Source organism: Haliotis rufescens, unplaced genomic scaffold (genome assembly GCF_023055435.1).
Source record: "Haliotis rufescens isolate VD_foot unplaced genomic scaffold, xgHalRufe1.0.p SCAF_35, whole genome shotgun sequence".
Lineage (NCBI taxonomy): Eukaryota > Metazoa > Mollusca > Gastropoda > Lepetellida > Haliotidae > Haliotis > Haliotis rufescens.
The window spans coordinates 171777-192493 of record NW_025964057.1 but is presented as its reverse complement, the minus strand read 5'-3'; the positions used below and the strand labels follow the sequence as shown (position 1 = coordinate 192493).

General features: G+C 38.2%; 1 protein-coding gene across 8 annotated transcripts in view; it reads left to right on the top strand.

The window, feature by feature from the left end:
* Window positions 1-203: 203 nt before the first annotated feature.
* LOC124134433 (multiple epidermal growth factor-like domains protein 10) overlaps window positions 204-20717 on the top strand; it is a 66985-nt gene continuing 46471 nt past the window's right edge. For 5 of the 8 annotated variants that reach the window (XM_048381084.1, XM_048381089.1, XM_048381088.1 and 2 more), the window contains exon 1: window positions 1767-1874. In XM_048381084.1, the coding sequence (XP_048237041.1) occupies window positions 1808-1874 (67 nt within the window). In that variant the 5' untranslated portion in view covers window positions 1767-1807. Of the gene's footprint in view, window positions 311-1765; window positions 1875-20717 lie in introns of those variants that run through there. The other 3 variants (XM_048381087.1, XM_048381085.1, XM_048381083.1) reach the window with 2 other exon arrangements.

Below are 20717 nucleotides of genomic sequence, written 5' to 3'. Positions count from 1 at the left end.
GAAAGTTGACTCCACCTGAGCTGTGTGGAATGCACACACTTGTCCTGCAGGTTCTTATGTGATGGAAAACGCGTATCACGCGAATCAAAGTACGGATACAGGACAAAGACAGACATGCGTTTCAGATATTTACATTGTATGTAAGCAGCCCCAGCTCATAGATGTCCATTTTATTTTGACAGTGAGCACCATCAGGTGTCCCAGCTATACAGTCAAGCGGAAACAACTTCCTGGTTGTCAAACATGTCGGGTGTGTGGATACTGACTGTCACCGTGCTCACATCGGCTTTCTGGATGCAGGTTATCATTGGTGAGTGACACATCATGCCTCCTTATTTGATATACATTGTATCTTTAGGTCGATTACTGTAATGTCACTACCTCATTTTGCATTATTCTTGCACGAGAGTTTTAGCCAAGACAATCATTGTAAACAACACTCAGCACGACGGTTTAACAGTTAATGGCTTGGTTAAAGGGGGGTAAAGTTGTAGAAGATGGTGGTGTGCAGTGAATCAGAAAGGATGTCTTATAGCAAAGGCTAAGAGTGAGTGAGTACGCTTTTAGCAATATTCCAGCAATATCACGGCGGGGGACACCAGAAATGGGCTTCACACATTGTACCCATGTCGGGAATCGAACCCGTGTCTTCGGCGTGACGATCGATCGCTTTAACCACTAGGCTACCCGACCGCCCCGCAAAGGCTAAGACAAAATGCATGTAATATAATTTGATTACTACCATCTGTTGACCAAACCGCCTCTGTGTCTGAAGAGGGGAAGGGGTCGATGGTTCGATTCCCGAGTTGTGTCATACCAAAGACATTAAAAGATTACACTTGCTGTTTTGCTGTCTGGGGCTCAGTGTTAGGGGTATAGTAAGGACTGCCCGACTCGGAGGTTCTACAATGTGTGAGTCAAACTTACAAAGTGCTGCATGGTATCTAAATGAGATTGCACTATCAAGGCATAAGTCCAGACTAATTCATGCACTTCATTTATGAGTGAAATAATTTTGAACGTGACGTTAAAATTTACCTCACCACACCTCACTTCATGTGACCAGGTTCCTTTCAGCGAATATGTACCTGATTCATGCAACTTTAACTGTCCATCATTAGTGAAGAAAAATGTGTGATACCACCTGTTCGAGAAAAGGGTAAGCATCTCCTGCTCTATTGATAGCACCCACCATTCACACACTTTGTCCTAAAAGCATACTTTTGTCTGCTAGTTGCCTGAAGTAACACTTGGCAATACTTCAACCGTTTGGCGTCACCCTGAAAACAATCGAGTCTTGACCAGACAACTTAGTGATTGCCATTGTAACCAATCATCCACACGTCGGAATACAACATCACGCGATCATACAAGTCACTTAGCCTGGCCACAAGATCCACCAACCTAATTATATAAGTGTCAGTGTGTAAAATATGAAAACTCAAAGTATTGGATAGATTTGCGTATCATGTTGAGAAGCTCCATGTCATCTTCAGTAAATTCCTCTTATTGTCTACCTTAACATCCCTTGAATGACTTAACCAAGTCTTCGATGATGAAATCTTTATTGAAAAGCTGGGCAAAATTATATCTATGTTTCAGTTCCAGCCTAGTGATCATGAAAGTGTTGGTGGTGTTTTCAGATGGATTTGAAATGAAGGCGAACGCACCAGAATTTACATGTAAACTATATCCTCTTGGTAACAAATGTACGACATGAACGATATTTTCCTGTACATGTCAATAGGAACTTTCCATTCACGCCTACTCTAACACATGTGTGAGCTTTACTTCCTGGTTAGTCAACATGGCGGGAGAAGGGTGGTTGGTTTTCATGGCGGCTGTGTCAGGTTGTTGGATACACCACACTCTGGGTTAGTAGTCACGGGACGAGTTACTCTTTCATGTAGAGTTACTAATACCTAATGGTATCGAAATCCAAATAAGGAAGCATTTAACTATAGATAGGGTAACATTTTAAACATCTAATCATTTGTATTTTATAACAAGTTTGATATACCATATGTCATTTAGTAACTATAGACGTAGCTTGCTGCACTTCGTGGATGTTCTTGCAGATTACCTTACTGAGGCCCTGTTAACGTGAAGCAATTGCAAGTTCGTAAATAGAATGATGTCGGCCTTGAAAAGTCTACATTTTGTGGTACACAAATGTGATACGTTTGTATTATAACTAAATTAATACCTGGGGCAATACGTTTCAAGTAGGGCACAACGAAATTATACATTTTGTAGAAATATCACAATGTTAAAAGAAGCATGTAGCTGCTGGTATTCTTGTGCTCCTCTTGTTCTGAGAACATTATTGCAGTGGGGTGAAATTCATGTAAAGGTTATGAAACGACTAATTTCACCTAAATACCCTTTTAATCTCCAACTGTTTTCTTGATTAACAAAAGGTGGAGCTTTTAAGCTGAAATTAGAGGGAGGACCAAGAAGTGCAATGGCTGTTTTCTTCACTGAAATTTGAACGGGATGATTGTGGGGTGTATTTGCTAAAGCTTCTGTTTTAGTGGAGGTGTTATAAAATATATATATTATTTATGATCAGCTGATCACGTTGTCCTGAATAATAGCAATGATCAGTCCAGTTTTTGTGACATGGGTGGACAATATAATAAGTATACATCATGAATCACGTATGTGTAGTGAGACACGTATGTCTCTGATCTGTCGGAACTGCATCACTAATTTTACAACTGCAAATGTACCAGGGTCCAGGGAAGAGGATAGAATAGAGCACAAATATCTAAATTTTATGTTTTAATTAATTAATTATGTTTTAAGATTTCAGTATTACATCGACATTATTACTCCAACATAAGCTAAAATATATTATTTTGAATCAATTTAGAGATAGACAAACTTTGATGGTACTTATATCGTATTGACACACGCCGTCATCCAAATACACACTAGTACTCACATCAAAGGTAAGAAAGAAACGCTTGATACGTCAAACATTTGTATGTTTATTGTGAATGATCTTTATCAGGCAGTCAGAGGGACTGAGTCATCCCTCATCAGTAATGATCATCTGGATGCATTAAAAAGTATAACCATCTAACACCATGGGGTGGGTGTGTGTGTGTGTGTGTGTGTGTGTGTGTGTGTGTGTGTGTGTGTGTGTGTGTGTGTGTGTGTGTGTGTGTGTGTGTGTGTGTGTGTGTGTGTGTGTGTGTGTGTGTGTGTGTGTGTGTGTGTGTGTGTGATATTGCTGGAATATTGCTAAAAGTGGCGTAGAACCATACTCACTCACTCACTTACTCACTTACACTATGCTGTTGGCAGTACCAGGGGCATCTGGAAAGCAGCCAACGTGATCAATGATCATAGTCTGCAATGCTTCTCTTTGTTGACTTGGAAGATGCTTAAGCCCCTCGACCAAGTCAGCCAGGACTTTGGTGTCCATAAGTTCTTGATCATCATTTTCTGATGTACTGTTTAATGTCGTCAGATTTTTTCGGCCAATACAACTCTTGCAGGCCGTAAACAACCTTCAATCCCTTGGAGAGAGGATGGATCCTGGTTTTCATTGTAGTTCGTAGGTTGTGAGGTATGACCAGCCTTTCTCCCCTGTATATGAGACCATTTTGTTCTGTGATCTCGTCTCTACAGTTGAAGTATGGGTATAACTCCATCGGCAAAGAGTATCTCTCCTCTGGCAACCCACTTAACAAAACTTATTTGAGTTTCGTCTTTTTCAGTCTCTTCTCTGATCTGCTTGATCCTGTCATCCGTTATCGGCAAACCTTTGCCATTTTCACCTGTCTGAAAGGCTCTTCAATCTTTCCCGCTGTGCTTGGCAAATACGCTCTTGACAATGTGTCTGCGAAGACAACATCTGCACCTTTCTTGTACTTGATAGTGGCGTCATACTGCTTCATAGCCAGAATGATGGACTGTAGTCATGTGGGAGCACAATATAAGGGTTTGCTGGTTATTGCCTCCAGTGGTTTTGATCGTATTTCAGTGTAACTCTCCGACCAATTGTGTATGTATGGAACTTTTGAAGTCAGACAGCATTTCCTTTTCAATATTAATCAGTGCATAGCTGGACTCAGACGGTGTTAGGGCACAGCTAGCGTATGCAATTTGGTTGTCTTGTTGTAACAGCACAGCACCTAGTCCAGAGGAACTAGCATCACATTGCAGTATCAGTTCTACTTCTTCATTGTAGTATTCCAATTCTGGAGCTTCCCTGACCATTGTGTTCACGTCATGTCCAGTCAATGTCAGTATGTGTTAATTTTGGAAGTGGTTGCATTACTCCTGACAGACGAGGTAAATATCTTGCAAGGTAGTTGACGAACTGCGAAGCATTGAATGTCCTCAACATTCTGTGGTGCTGACATTTCCAACACAGCCTTTATTTGCTGTGGGTCACACTTAAGTCCTTGATCAGTGAAGATGTGACCAAGAAAGGTAACCTCCTTTCTGCACAACTTCAGTTTCTCCTTCTTCAACTTGATACCAAGTTTCTGACAACGCTGCATAAGGCATTCAAGATTCTTGTCATGGTCAACCGTGTCATCCACAATAAATTTGACACCTGGTGGTCCTTCCAAAGCTTGGTTTGAGGGTTTCGGGAAGATTTCTGGGGATGGTCCGAATGGTAGTCTGGTCCATCTGTACCGTCCAAACGGAGTTCCAAAAGTACACAGCAAACTGGATTCGTGATCAAGTTCAAGATGCAAAAATCCAGCAGACAAGTCACTTGTACAAAAAACCTTCGAAATTGTCAGATCAGGCAATACTTCCTCGATCGTAGGCATCTTAAAATGCTCCCAACGAGGTGCCTCATTTAACACTGGACAAAATATCATCCATTCCAACATTTCCAAAACTTGGAAATACCGTCATTCCAATTGGAAATATGACCATTCCAAAATTTGGAAAGGTCATATTTCCAAGCTTGGAAATGTTTGGAAATGTTTGGAAATGTTTGGATTTGTTTGGATTTGTTTGGAAATGTTTGAATACATAGGTGATTTTATGTCTGCTTCTTCTGTCTGCTGGTTAAGCTGTTCAGATCGTTTCCAAAGTGGATTTGCTGCAATATTCTATCCCAACGCTTTAGTTGAATACATAATACTGTTTATAAATGTATTTGACGGTGCAACACATCAAGAATTTACTGCCGCTTCTTCAACTTGTGTGCACTTGAGATTATTATTACGTCGGTAATGCACTCTTTCAAGTGCATCTTTGGCTTAAAGCTTCAAACGAATGCTTTCATAAAATACCCCATTAGATACTTTTCAAATGTTAGGATGTGTTGGCAACACATCATGGTTTTATTGCCGCTTCTTTCAGTTCGTAGGCTTGTATAACGGAACATGGTGGACTTATATGTCTACATATTTGATTTTATGTCACCAAGCTCATTTGTCGATGAAAACATTTCATCTGTAATACGTTACATAAGTGTATCATACTTATGGCCATCATATATTTTGGCAATATTTAGATATCGCAACACATCATGATTTTATTTCAAAGATGCAAAATAAAGGTCACTGAGGGTAGATTTTTTATTTAATTTGTATATAGCGTAGTACAGTGAATTTCTCTTGGTTGTTTAACAAGCTCACATAAAAGATGTAAGCCTCAATAAATTAAGAATTATGTTTCTACTGGTGCTTCTTCTGGTTCTCAGTTTGTTGTTGCGCTTTGTTCAAATATTTTGTAATATGAACTTAGCACCATAAATGATTTGAAATTTATCACAGGATGTACACCACCACAAGAGAGGCATCGTGGTTTTACTAGTGCTATTTTACAAATCGAATATACCTTTATCAGACATGGCGATGCGATTGAACACCGGATTGGTACCCTGTTATATATGGCTGTTTCCCTCTCTGTTTCTCAGAACTAATCCATAAATTGATAGCATTATAACTAAACTGCTGTCGAGGTGTTCATTCCAAATCTTACATTTCACCAAGCCATGCAGAAATAACAAAAATACAAAACACAGGATGAACGTGAATTTATATTCAGGATATCATGTCATAGTTCAAGGTATATGTACAATAAATAACACTTGGGCACATCACTGGGTAATGATCATACATGTATACAATTATATCTACAATAATACACATACAAGAACTAAAATATAGAATGTACAATTAAAATTTCTATTTAAAGCAAAACTTTACAACAACAATAAGCCAATAAATTACACACACACAAATCTGTCCCTTGGTGACACAAATGTAACTGTCCTGGTACCTATTTGTCCCTCAATTTTGACGAATTTACCCTTAATTCGTTGAATGGGCATAAACGAAGATGGACCAGAGTCAACATACATGGAAGAGTGCCAGGCTTCCACTGGTCGGCCACAATGGTTTTTTAGTTTATCTTCAAGTTCCCGATACCATTGAACTTCTGCAAGGATGTGTCTCTTCTCTATGCCGTCAACTCTTGCTGAGTGCTGAAGGTATCTCAATACCTTTCCAGGTCTCGGAGAAACCCCCCAACCAATTTTCCCGTCCCCGTCTGTCCAGTAGGCAGTGATGTAAGAAGATCTCACACTTTGAGACTTGGCAGATCCAAAGACTTCTGATCCAAGGTATAGAGTTTTTATTTCCCTAACGGCCGGCAAAGTCTCGACTGTTTCGCCATAGAGGGCTCTGTACATTTCTTGAAGGGAGTGTTCATCATTTTCAGTGAGGCCACGGACTTTATATTTTGAAAAAATGAACCTGTCAATGTCAGTCCACTGAAGGTTTTCAATGTGATGAAGTCGGGATGACATCTGTCGGAGCTGCAAGCATTCACTTGAATTAATCTTGCCAAGAGTACCCACTTTAATGTTAGCTGTAACAGTGGCGATGATCGGCTCAAGGGTGTCTCCAAAGTGAAACTCGTCATCTAAGACCAATCTAAGGAGATGAGAATGGCTTACGAAACGTCTCATCAGCTGCAGTTCTACGCTTTTCTTGTTAGTTGTGTAGTCGCCCAGCATACCATTAAACCGTTCAAAACTGAACAGCCAAAACGAGTAAATGGGTCCAAAGTCCTGAACACACTCAATCAGATGACCATGCAAGTGCATGTTAGGGGTAACTCTGTCACGGCCATATAATCGCTCAAAATTCTCACAGAAGCGCATCAGTAATAAATCTGCCATTTTTATGTCATTTTCAGTTAATACTCGGCAACACAAATATCTACAGGCCAATACAAAATTTCGCCAACATTCTAAATGATCATCAGAAATAACATCCTTCAGTGCATACACAGAAAACAGTAACGTCCAGTTTTTAAACTGGTCTGCACTAAACCCTGCAAAACCGGAGGAAATCTTATGTGGGATGCGACCAATGTCACTTGGACAGTTAACTGCATCCACCTTTGCTTGGATAGTGTCTAAGTTCTTGTCAGTTAGTACACCAGTGTCTCTCCATACATGCAACATATGTTTTGATGTCCCCAGAAACAAATTGTGCATAGGGTCCACAACAGACATTTTGATCAGATCAAGGTATGGCAGCTCAGACAAGACGGAGTATCTTGTTCCATACGAACTCGCAAGTGCTTCTCTATCTGTCTTGGTTCTGGCACTTGTGATGTGTCTAATTTCTCGTATATGCTTTTCATGGGTGCGAGGTATCCACTGAGTTCTGTCAAAACCACTGTAGTCTCTTTTGCCGAATTCACCAGGAAAAGACTTCTTGCACCGAGAACACCCTTTGACGGCTGCATGTCCCAGAAAGCCACATAACTTTCGGCAAGCAGGGATATCACATCCAATGCACATTAAGGCCAAGCGAAATATCTTAGAGTTGAATGAAAAACCTACTGTCCATGCTTCAAGAAGCTCATCAACTAAAGGTTGTACAAAACTGTTTGTAGGGGGTTCTTTCTTCATGTGCGGTATAATACCAACAATGATAACATTCTCACGTTTGTAACGTTCTTCTCGAGGTAGATTGAGGATGACTAAATACATTACACCTACAGAGTATTTGACGTGTTTGAATGGCTGAAACCAGTCTAAATTAAGCATAAGGCCATAGTTTCTCTTCTTCTTCAAATATGTCCCACTGAAGCTCTTCCAGATACGACCATCATACACGTCATGCAAAGTACCATCACTAACGACCCTGTCACGCCATTGTTCACATTTCTCCTCAAAACCTGGTCTTGACAAAAAGTTAAAAAGTGAATCTTTCAGAGATTTAAAATAATAGTTCTTATGTGGTACAAGCTTCTTCTTGCCAGAGGAAAGGGTCATACTTTGTAACAGTTGTGCACCACAAGGCTGGCGATAATGTCTCATTGGGTGATTAGGTTGGGAGACGTTTGAACAAGTCATACTGACTTCTTCTCCTTCGAAAACAGAAATACAGTCAGAATATCTATATATGCTACAGCATGCTGGGCATACAACATAGTGGAAAAAGTTATTGTCGTCAATTCTGAGTAATTTCTTGAGCAGGAAAATAGTACTTGGGAACATCGGTACTACAACAGCAAGGAACTTGTAATGCTGAGCGGCAACGGCGAGAAGGGCATGAAGGTATTTCAGAAGGAATGCGATGGAATTTGAGGAAATATAAAATACAGACTGCCAAATGCAAAGGAAGAAACATGTCCATAAGATGAGTGCCTTAAAAAATGGTTTCACTTCCGGTGAGGCAGGTTGAGCTTGCTGAGGTTTTCTCGGTTGAAAACTCTGAAGCAGATCGTCAATCTCATCTTCATCAAAGTATACCTCTTCATCATCGTCAGAGCTGTCTTGAGATGCAGGTTCAGGTTCTGTACTCGGACAAGTGCCTTTGTGTCGCTTGTAATTAGAAGAAGAGGAAAAAGAGTTTCCACAGTCTTCACAGCGTTTTCTCTTCATAAAGGAGGCCATGATTCCTGAAAAAGATAGTAACAAATTAGTAGTTTGTACATAAGATAGACAATACATCTAAACCTGTTACATTAATAAACATACACATCATCCGTTCATGTGGGAAGTACCTATATGCCTACAGCATAAAGAGGTCAATGAACAGATAAATGTTTATTGATAACTATTTCTAAAGTGACGGAATATCCGTTTTGTTAAATATACTTTTAGTATTTTGTGTGTGTGTGTGTGTGTGTGTGTGTATGTGTGTATGTGTGTGTGTGTGTGTGTGTGTGTGTGTGTGTGTGTGTGTGTGTGTGTGTGAGGTAGAAGAAGAATTGTACACCATAAAAATGGCTACGTATGTAGTTGGGGTAGATATGTTGAATGCCCGGCCAGTATGACCTTTGAGTCACTACAGTTTCAGTCATTAAAATGCGTAAAACAGTATTTGAGTGAAAGAAAACACTATAAGTGAGTGAAACGAAATACCTCAGTACAGGCACACCCAGTCCCACAACCCCAAGTCTGCATGTATCAATACTCATACCTGCCACATCCTCAATCACTTAACTTACTCACACAATCATCTGACAACATGTTCGCCAACCCTCGTATCACAACGCATGCACGCATGCACGCACGCACACTCGCACACACCCCCACCCACATCACATTCTTCTTTCCCCACCATTATGTCTACGTCAGCCAACATGGATCCATGCACATGCTTTCATACATAATCCATCCTCCCACCATTCCCCAACATCCATCGAACTATAACTATATCCGCCCTCATGTATCGGTATTCGTGCTTTCATACATACATACACCCCTCTACCATTCCCCTACATCCATCGCAGTATAACTATGACTATAACCGCCTTCGTGCATCTGCACTTATGTTCACATTGCATTGCATATGCATCGAATTACACGTTTAAAATATCGTAAATATTTTACAACATGTACATATTATATATCAGCAAACAGAGATTATAACGCAATAGATTTCATCCGTCAAAACATCACAGAAAGAGGGGCAGCCTGGAATTTTACAATGGCATCTGAATGCACTAAGACGTTCAACTGGTCAGGAGGTGAGAGTTGCGGAAGATTACGGTAAACTTCAGTTACAGATCTCCATTACGAATATCTAAAGTATGAATAAAGATCACAGCTTGCTATGACGTGTACTTCATGACTGCAGAATTTGCAATGTCCTTAGCTCTAAATTGTATGTCTAAATGCTTATGTAGACAAAGACCCAAATGTATATAGGCATGACCATATTATATTGTACGCACATATCACCACATTTAAAAACAAAGCTAGATTGAGTCTTTTAAGGGCATTAAGAACTGATACACACAAGGAAATATATTTATGGATGTCAACGGAGGAACACTGCGTTTCGGAATATATACATTCTCCTTCATCAGGTGCATATTATTAAATGCTATGAGGCAGAGAACATATATTTGTACCTGTAAGAACAACAAAAGTAAAACGATAGCAAAGAAGGGAACGCAACAAGGGAAGCCAACAGATAACTGGCATGGCGCTGATTACCCCGCCTCCCGTTTGCCCATTGTCCATTTCCCATTACCAATCATTCATAAGTTAAGTTTTGGCTTTAATTAGTCCATTGATAATCAACCATCAACGTCTATTATCTCCACCCTAAAAATATGTAGTTTACTGAGAAAGTGGTATCCAAATATAATGTGTGTTACTGTTGATCACTTTCTTAAAGGCATTTTGGTTCAAAGCTTTCGGTCATAGAAGCCGTGCCATTTTTCTCTTGTCAGAGGAGTACACAAAGTATACGTCATCTGGACTAACATTTTTGGTTCGGTGGCTGGGTTAGATCGCCAACTTTGTGTTCTGGCGATTGGGTGCCTCACTCACAGTGTGGGTTCAAATCCCGGACGGGACTCAACCCAAGAAAGTACGAGAATCTGTACTTTACTCAGAAAGTGTTATCCCAATTATAACATTTGTTGTCAAGAAAACACAATAAATGTATATTCGGCTTTGGAAGGGTAATGATATCACAGACATATACGGATATTGATGATGACTTGGAGGAGCTTCGTAACGCACGTCTTCTCAATTCAGGGATTGGTAAATCCAAATATGTGTGTGTGCGTGCGTGCGTGCGTGCGTGCGTAAATGTGGGCCTGTTGGATGTTACATAAAACATTTATCTTGAGCGGGATGGTAGTTCGAGTTGGATTAGCATGTTAACAATATGATCTTCTTTAGGCAGAGAATGCCGCGCATGAATGTATTGATGAAATTCCTAGGTACATGGGGCCTTTTCGTCCTCAGGAATACCCACAGTGGAGACTTCAATGGGGATAGGTTGTACTCAATGTGCTACCTGGTAGATTTTGTGTCATCAGACCGGACAACGTTGGTCTTTGACTGATTGTGGCGTAAAACACACTTTCCATTTACTTATATCGGAAATTGAATGTTCATCTTAATTGATATTGTTGAACATGTAATATATTTTTAAAGAAATAAAACAGTGACATAATAACTACAACTTTATGTGAGCGCGAGTAGCTTTTTTGGAATGAGATGAATAAGTCTTATAAAGTTGTAAGCTTCTTCACAACCGTGTAACTATGAATTGACTTTATTGTGTAATCAAAAAAGAGATAGGACCTAAAATAGCCAAATTTCATACGATTTCACTTGTCCACCATCTTGGATGCAAGGCGAAAACATTTCAGCGCGTTTGAAGCCACTGAGAATGCCCCCTGCAGAGTTGGACGAACATTCTGCGGTGGCGCGGCTGAGTTGACCAGAGGCTATCAGCAGTATTTCCTATCCAGGTTATTTAGGTCAGTTGTTTGTGTGTGTGTGTGTGTGTGTGTGCGTGCGTGCGTGCGTGTGTGCGTGCGTGTGGACGTGCGTGCGTGCGTGTGGGGGGTGGGGGCGGGGGCGTGGGGGGTGATATTGGGGGGATAGATGATAGATTTAGCAACAAGTAAGGTCATCTTGAGTGGGGGGGTATTCGCAGATGGATTAGCATATGAACTATGATTCTCTTTAGGCCGAAAATGAGGATCCACGATGTTCGACCTGGTAGAAGTGTTATCAAACCTCACAGCATTGGTTTTTTGACTGACTGTAGCGTCAAAACAAACTCATTCATTTACTTGAACTGAATGTTCATCTTAATTGTTATGGATAGTCACGGAGCCATGATCCAGAGAACAGGGTGTCATTAGATAGAAATAAACTAAGTAATAATAGGATTACCAGAAAAACGGGGTTTTACACACAAGCCAATAAACTGCGCTCATTAACACCAGAGTAAGTCAGTACAAGATTGAAAACTGCCCCATAATTATGTATGACATGCTTGTCGGGTATTGCTACATATATATGTGACAACAAAGTTATTAAAATGAAGAGCAAAACTGATGAAAGTTAACAATAAACGTGTATACGTGTTATATCGTCACTGCAAAAATAATGATTGTTTTTCTTTAGTATTAACATTCAAATACGTTATATATGTATCTGTATTAGCGATATTGTCTTTGTTCCGACGGTGAGTCAGCGTTAGCCGTACTATCTCGTAGTATAATTGAATTTCTGAAGACATTACGATACAGTTTTTCTGATGCATCACGTCTGCACTAGCGCTTGATAACAGCCTTGTGTTTGGGTGTTTCAGTGGTTTAAATCGCTGCTCTTGATATTGTTGATTAAACTTTGATACTGTGAACAATATAATGTTATGTGAGAGGTTGACTTTAGAACGGTAACATACTAATAGTATATAGGATGACATAAACAGAACAATGAGAAGTTCGTCCAGATTAGTGTATAGGCAACATTTAATAATTAAAATAATTACATTCAACAACTCCCCTTTTAAGTCCATTTTCCTGACTTATAAGTAAATGCAAGAACAATCGGCCGGAATAAAATGTATAGTTCTTGTCCACTTCCATATGACTATATAGCATACAATAAGCTATCGGGTCCCGTTTAGATCGGTTTGGGCGGCAGCCTAGATAGCCATAGAATAGTTTCATCTTGGAATCTCCCATATCACTGGGGCTCCTCTTTAATTTAAATGGAGTTACTCGTTACGATTCCGAACCTTCACGTGACTGAGTTTATGAACCATTGTCAAATAGTGGTGACATTAAATCTAGGAAACAATACGCGAAGTCGCGCATGCACAGAACGGAAAATTTGGTCAAGGCATTAAGTAATCCGCATGCGCAGAACGATTGATTTCAGTACTTCCGCTAAGCGCTTCGAGTGCAGCGTCAAACGCGGGCCTGTAATCTAACACGCGGAGACTGACCAATGAAATCTGAGAAGTAGAAATACCGGTAGACGCTGTTGCTTGATTGACAATGACAATGTCAATCAAGAAAGGGAGGAGCTTAACGCTATCGTTCTCTCCCAGTAAATTCCGATGTCAAATAACGACGTTATTTGGACGGAAAAACGATGGTTTGAAAACGTCCAAATAACGTCGTTTTTCCGTCCAATGACCATATACGGAAAAAACCGACGTTTTCGTGTTTGCAGTGTAAGGATGCCACTGTCTTAAATATACATGTTAAAAACTAGTAAGCACTATTTCTATGGTTTACTATTTCTATAGCAGAATATGCAGGTACAATTTACTGACGAAGAACTGGACGAAAGGTTTGGTTTAAATGCAATAAAGTCACATGCCACATCTTAATGTCATTCCATACAATAAACACTTGCGACCAAATACGTATTCATGGTGATAGTGTTTACAGAGATCGAGTTTCTGTGCCAGTTATATAATGATAAACTTATACAGCCTTTCAAAAAGCAATAATTCATTAAATAAAAATTGATGTAATGCTCAAGCCATAGCTTCGTCACGTCCTTATACGATAACAATAAAAACGTGAATCCATACACTTTTAGGTTAATCATATTGGTTCTACCATGATGTTAGCCTGTTCTGGATTCTGATGTGGTCAGTCAAACTGAATCAGAGGTATCAAAGGAGTGTAAGTTGTCTCGTACGAAAGTATCAATATAACATCAGTCGGTAAAATACTTCGAACATTTATACCATCAAATCTAAGTGGACTTAACAAATAATGAATAATTAATATTTCGGTGTGAAATGCAATTAAATTGGTTATGGACCGCGAAATAATGCTTAATTTCACATATAAATCTAGTATGAAAGGTTTTTAATGCTGCGTTTGTTGCTTTCAACTGTCGTTTGTTTCGTGGCGTTCTTGTACAAAATCCCACCCCTTTCATATTATCATCGTTGAAAGCAAAGAGTTCATACGCAATTCTCACTATGTTCACATAATTATATATTCTCTCAATTAAAAACAAAGTAGTTTTGTTTCCAAAATAACACGATCTATTGTTGAAGTTGCCAGAATACTTATAGATAAATAGTCATTGGATTTGTCATAGTGAGTCGTATATAGTGTTTCCAACATCACTCTTATTGGAACAAGAAGTATATTGACACTGTATTCATATATGAACCGTTCACATTTATTTGTAGTAAGATAACTAAAAACGAGTCAAGAGGCGTCACTCTATTATCTAACAGAACCCTAAACGAATTAACAGACATTAAAACGGTAAGTTTTCGAAATATAATCAATACCCCATTCTACAGTTCAATATTTCTCTAGTGCATGCTCGCCTCAGACTCGGGTTTAGTTATGTAACTGGTCATGTATAAGATTTATATCTGAATGCTTGATGAACACAACGGATCCAATTCTGTTTTAGTGCATGGAAATTACAGTAAAGTTAAGATCTACAATAACTGGTTGCGAACTAGTTACAGTTTTATAATTTCCCTGTATCAAGAAGAAAAGATTTGGCATAATGCTCAGGTCGGCAATTAATGGTTGGCAGTTTTATCTCTTTCTAGAGTGAGAGCTTTCATTATGGAAGAATGATATTTGAATTTCACACTTTCTAAAGTGACGGTTATCTGAAGATTGTCAACATATTCATCTTTTGAATTCCGATTACCCTCACGTGTATCTTATCATAACATTTTACGCATAAGTCTTTATTGGTTCTCGCTATTGGTGAAATTGTGCCGTCTATGTACGACTATGATATTTTTAATATATCATAGTTCAAAAGACGTTCTCGTCAACTACGGACATACCCAATGTCGTATTCTCGTTATGAAAAACCTACCTCGCAGTCGTGAAATGGTATCAAGGACACTAAACTAATTAAATATTTTATCTGGGAGTGGTATAGCCGGAGTTGTACTGAGACATTTCAGAAATTAACATACTCTCGACTCACATTCACTTTCGACAACTTAGACAGTAGTTTCGTATGGTATGAAAGCAACTTCCAAATCTGTTTGAAAAATCGCAAAGAAAAGCTGTTTACATGTAACGCATTGCCATCTAATCTACATCATATCGTCAAACAAGACATTGTTTTCAGCTTTCATTAATCAATATCTTCTACGCAACATAACATCTACATGGGAGAAGTAAAATGATTACTTACTTATTCAGTTGTTAATCCGGCCCTCTCCAGAAACTTGACCAGTTTCTTAATCTACGATGAATGGCAACTTGAGCAGGCAGCTGGGCAAACACAGGAATGTGATGATTGTTGAAGCATACCAATCAGGGTATACTCTGCCGCTGAGGAGAACGTGTCATATAGCACCAATGACCTACCACGTGACATAGCGAGCAGTCACGTGATATGTTACGCGCGAGAAGTTAATTCCATGGTGTGCAATAGTCTTCATTCCAAACTGACGCCATCTTTCAGTGCTTTTATACAAACAACATTATATTTTATTCATTTAGTTTTTACTTACCTTTTTTAAATAAAATTCACTTTCTGTGAAGCAGACGTTAAATAAACGAAAGAAACAACTCATTTTAGTATCTGAAGTAATCCTTAACTTATTATCTTAAAACTCACCTCTAGTTTTTACATAATATTCAGTTAGATTATTTACCATATCTTGTTTTGTGTTTGTACCCGTCGGGCACATCCCATTTGTGAAGCCGATGTTGAATGATGATGTGACACTCCCACTCCAAATAAAGGGGATAATAGAATATAAATATTTCAGATAACACTTACTGTTACCTTTAATAAATCTTTTCCTTGTTGTTGTTTTAAATGAATAAAAATAGCTTTTTGGGGTGATTTTTTTGTATCTAAAGATAGTAACCCGGCATGATGAAAGGACAATGTATGAAACGATGAAACAGAAGCAACATATATAACGGAATACGGTTGGTCCTTATAGCCTTCTGTTCTATTTGTAGGAACAGACTAAGCAAGAATGCTTCGCTGTGAACTTAATTTTTTCAGTGAAACCCCTATCAAAATACTACCCTTGTTTCTCTTTTCAAAGATTCTAGTTTTCACCTGTTTTGTCTGGTTTAAATTTAACAGTTTTTATTCAGAAAGGCCATACGCCTTTCATACGACAATTCACTGCAATAATGATGAGAAAAACAGATTGAGTTATATCATTGTAGATACAATTACTGGTAGCTGCATATTATATTTTGGCACTATTTACCACGAAAAGACCAAATCATGAGCAAATTTAACTGAAATGTAAAGTGGCTACTCTTTATATTTATTTTCTTATCTTCCTTGTCTATAATCATATGACATTGCCTATGAAATTTGAATAAATAAACAAATATTTTGTTTTCCCATACCGACTGACGATTGTCGTAGAACAAAGATCGTTTCTACAATAGAGGGCCTCATTAGTAATATTTGAACTAATATATTATATTTTGTAAACGCTTTTGCTGGCTGTGACCTAGGCAAACCATGATGTTTTTAGAAGAATCTGCTTTGTTTAAATCACAATCACTGATCCAAACATGTGCGCCAATATGTTAATCCTTCAATAAGATTATCTTATCGTGAGAAGAAAGGTGCCGTTTATGAACTGTGCGTTGCGACTCAACGTTCAACTGAATTGTGAAAACATTTTAGTATTGGGCAGAGACGTCCACATTATACAAATTCTCACTTCCGTTTAAAAAATCCAAAATGCATATATACTTAGACGTCTGATGGCCAGTTACGTTTGAAACGCGTTGAAAAAAGGCTGTTCATTATCTTGGATCGACTTTTTGCAATGGAAGAGGCATCACTGCATGGAATTTGGTCAGAGTCAGGAGAAAGCTCAGGTAAGACCAAATATCTACATATTTATTTATGTAAAGACATCGGTTTATTTCTGTGTAAATCACCATATAGAGGAGATACATTATCGTTCGATATTATTATATTATGCAAAACATCACACATAAGATTATGAAATGTTTTCCCTTTCTGAGATATTGCTCATATCTGACAAATATACATACATTGTAAAGGAATCGTTTAGTGCCATATACATGAATATAGAAATGTAATGACTACTCTATTAACATAAGACGTTCGATATAGAGTTGTGAACGGACCTAACAATTTACATCTACCATCTTTTATTATCTCTGTCGCAGAAAGCACACTTCGTTGTGAACTGCAGTGTTATAGTGAGAACCTTTGACACAGAAGACAATTATTTCTAAAATATGTTCTAAAATAACGTATCGCTTTACCGTATGCATGTACATAGTATAACGTTAGTTGTTATCTATTAGATTTTTGATCCCCGTACATTGCTAAAACTGCACAATGCGACACCCGGGTATACGACTATTAAAAAACCTCCAATACAACAATGTTGATAAACAAAGATTATTTGTGATATCTACAAGCAGTGTCACAATAAAACTGAAGATTTTGATTTTGTATCGCCTATGAAAAGTAATTTATTCTGCAAACATGCAGTGCCACGGAAACTCTAACTATCTTTTATTAAGAAGCTGCATATGTGTTATTTCGTTTAAACAATTTGTAACTACAGTTTGAATCCCCTTTTTAACATGGACATATTATACACTTGATGAGATTGTTTGCGCGGCTCAGTTCTCAGTTCACATGTTTGACAAATGGCACTATAAAACGTTGGTAAAAATATCAAAAACAGCCTTTTTAATTTGGAATAGTATATGCCCAATGACGGTTTGGCAGAAACCACAAAAAAGTATAGATTGTCAATAACATGTCGCACATACCGGGCCCTAGTTCAAGATCGAAGATAATTGCCGCCTTGGAATGTCTAGCGGAATGATTGACACCTGTTATCACTGTAAATGTCTTGTCAAGGCTTGACTAACGATGACTCAACGCCAATTTAAAGAGGACATTACCACATGTTTATTGATAAACATTGAGAATAACCATAGACAGTATGGCGCCGCTTAATTTGACTGTCTGCCGCTTTCACACTGATTTGACAATATGCATAGGTAACACGCGTTACTGCCGCATGAGTTTGTTATTTTCTATGATGGGTAGTGATACGTGTGCGATTTATTTGCAATGAAACTTAGCCAATTCTCTATGACATCGGCATTTGTGCACGGGAACCACGGCGTGTATGTTTATTTCTCTCAAATCGTAAACGTAATTATTAATTACTACAGTCACCTACTACAATATTTTGGGTTATTTGTCATTTGGATATTTTCTTAATAACTTAAGACAAATAATTGATATATGAATTATTTATATTAATATGAATTCAGGCTCTTGAAATAGAGTTTATTAACATCATTCCTCTATTTGGCTGGCATTTTGAGTAGATTGTTCTGACTAAATCTAGTTCCACCATGCAAACTACATGTTTTCCTCTGAATTTATAATCAGTATCTCTTCAATTGTAATTATTCTACCTGCGTTTTATGTTATAAGAAAACCGAACAGTTATCATCATTCGATAGGACAAAGGCTTAACTATGCTTCTTACCCAAACTACCAAACTAAGTATTCAGATGTGTGACCATATCCCTACAAACACGCTAAAACCAAGCAATCCCATTTCACTTACATATTGTTTGAAACACATGCTAGTCAATCGCAAAATACTGATTCGCATTTTAGATTCAAGGTAAGCAATGCATTATATACTTACAACATATTTATCATGTTCAATTTAAGGATCCGAATACCAGATCGACGAGGAGGACAAGAGTGACACATCGTCGGAATTTGCCACCAATTACCAGGTATTAATTGAAATAGTGAATAGATTATTCACTGATTATCCGGGGAAGTTAACAATTTTTGATTTAAACAATATTTCATTCGGAAATAATATAACGATACAGAATAGGGAAAAGGTGAACCGAAAACTAAATATCTATACTAAGTCTAACATCTTTCCTCTTACAATAATGTACGCAGTAACTATATTCTAATGTAAATGAATAACATTTTGTAAAAAGGAAATACGGTGAGACAGTTAAGTAATGTTGTATCATTTATTTCGGTTTCTTCATGTCCCAGGAAACTATACGCTGATCTCTTGTAATAGAGTAACATAAATGTTTTATTAGTAGACTGAATGCGTGTCTGTATGAACTGAATTGTATCATCATAGTGTTGACCCAAAAGGAATATCGCCAAGGTGAACGAGACAAAAATATTGAAAAAAATCATAGAGTAGGTTAGGAAAAAAAGTCATGGGAAAAAAATCATAAACAATAAAATCTGTATGCATATCAGTTTTATTCAAGTAACAACAAGTGATCTGAAGACTAAATAAATAAAGTCCTGTTCTGTTCTGAAGACGCCGTCATGATTAGTTGGCGCCAGCCTAGACTGTCCAATCAACGTGAATATACAAACCGTGATGTTACTTGACCAGTTGATGGCACCTGTCAAACTCAAAGTGCCCCTGGTCCTCCACCCACCATGTGTAATACTTTAGCGCACTTGAACGTTTTATGTGCAGCTATATCACTGTTAGGCTGAGTGATGAGAGAATAAATTTGGTCGTTTTTGTTAACGATCGTTTTTATGTTCAACCTGGTAACCTTATAAGTGACTAACTGTTTTATCATGATGAAATGAAACATAAAAAAATAATCAGAGGGAATGACGGTCGCATTTTTCGCATACATGTCATGCTCGCATTAATTTCATGATTTACTCAAGATAGATTTGAGCAACGATCATGTTTGGGTAAGGGAGATAATTTTGTCTCCGCTTGCAATTGGTTTCAATCGGACGAGCAGCTCCGAGATCGCAGCTTGACTGTTCGGTACGGCCGAAACGCGGCATCCATGTTGTTCACGCTCCTTAGATCACGCGGCCTCATTGGCCTGACGAGACATAGCTCTACATGCCACTATCGCTTTGCTTCAGTTTCTGCCAGTCTATACCTTTCTTGAATCAATTAACGATTTCATTGTCAAAGTGGTCTGATTTCAGTAATGTTAATGAAATCGGTGTTGTAATATATTATAAACTTGAACATTGTGCACTATCTGTTATACATCTGTCAGTTATATATGTAATATTCATATTGTCAGGGATTGTTTTACTAAATGTGTTAACACTTATATCACCCGTTTACATCATCTGCTGCTAGTGTCGAAAACAAGTGTTTGACGAATTCAAGTTTTACCGCATAACCATATTGTGGAAACATTTTAATTTTGTATTTGGTCTCATCGTAGAGTCCAGTCAAGCGCAAGAACAAAATCTTGAGACAAAGGGAAGAAAATGGAAAAAAGAATAGATTAGGAAGCGGTCCAGTTGCCTCATCTACACCTATGACAAGAGTTTACGACTTTTCAGGTATTTCTTACCGAACTTTACAATAATGGTTCCTAATTAGTGGCCAGGTTGAACTGTTGAAATGTGTCTGTGTCAAAGGTTTAAAGTCATGTAGGGGGTTCAGTACAGTCATGTGATTGTTGCAATTTAGTGA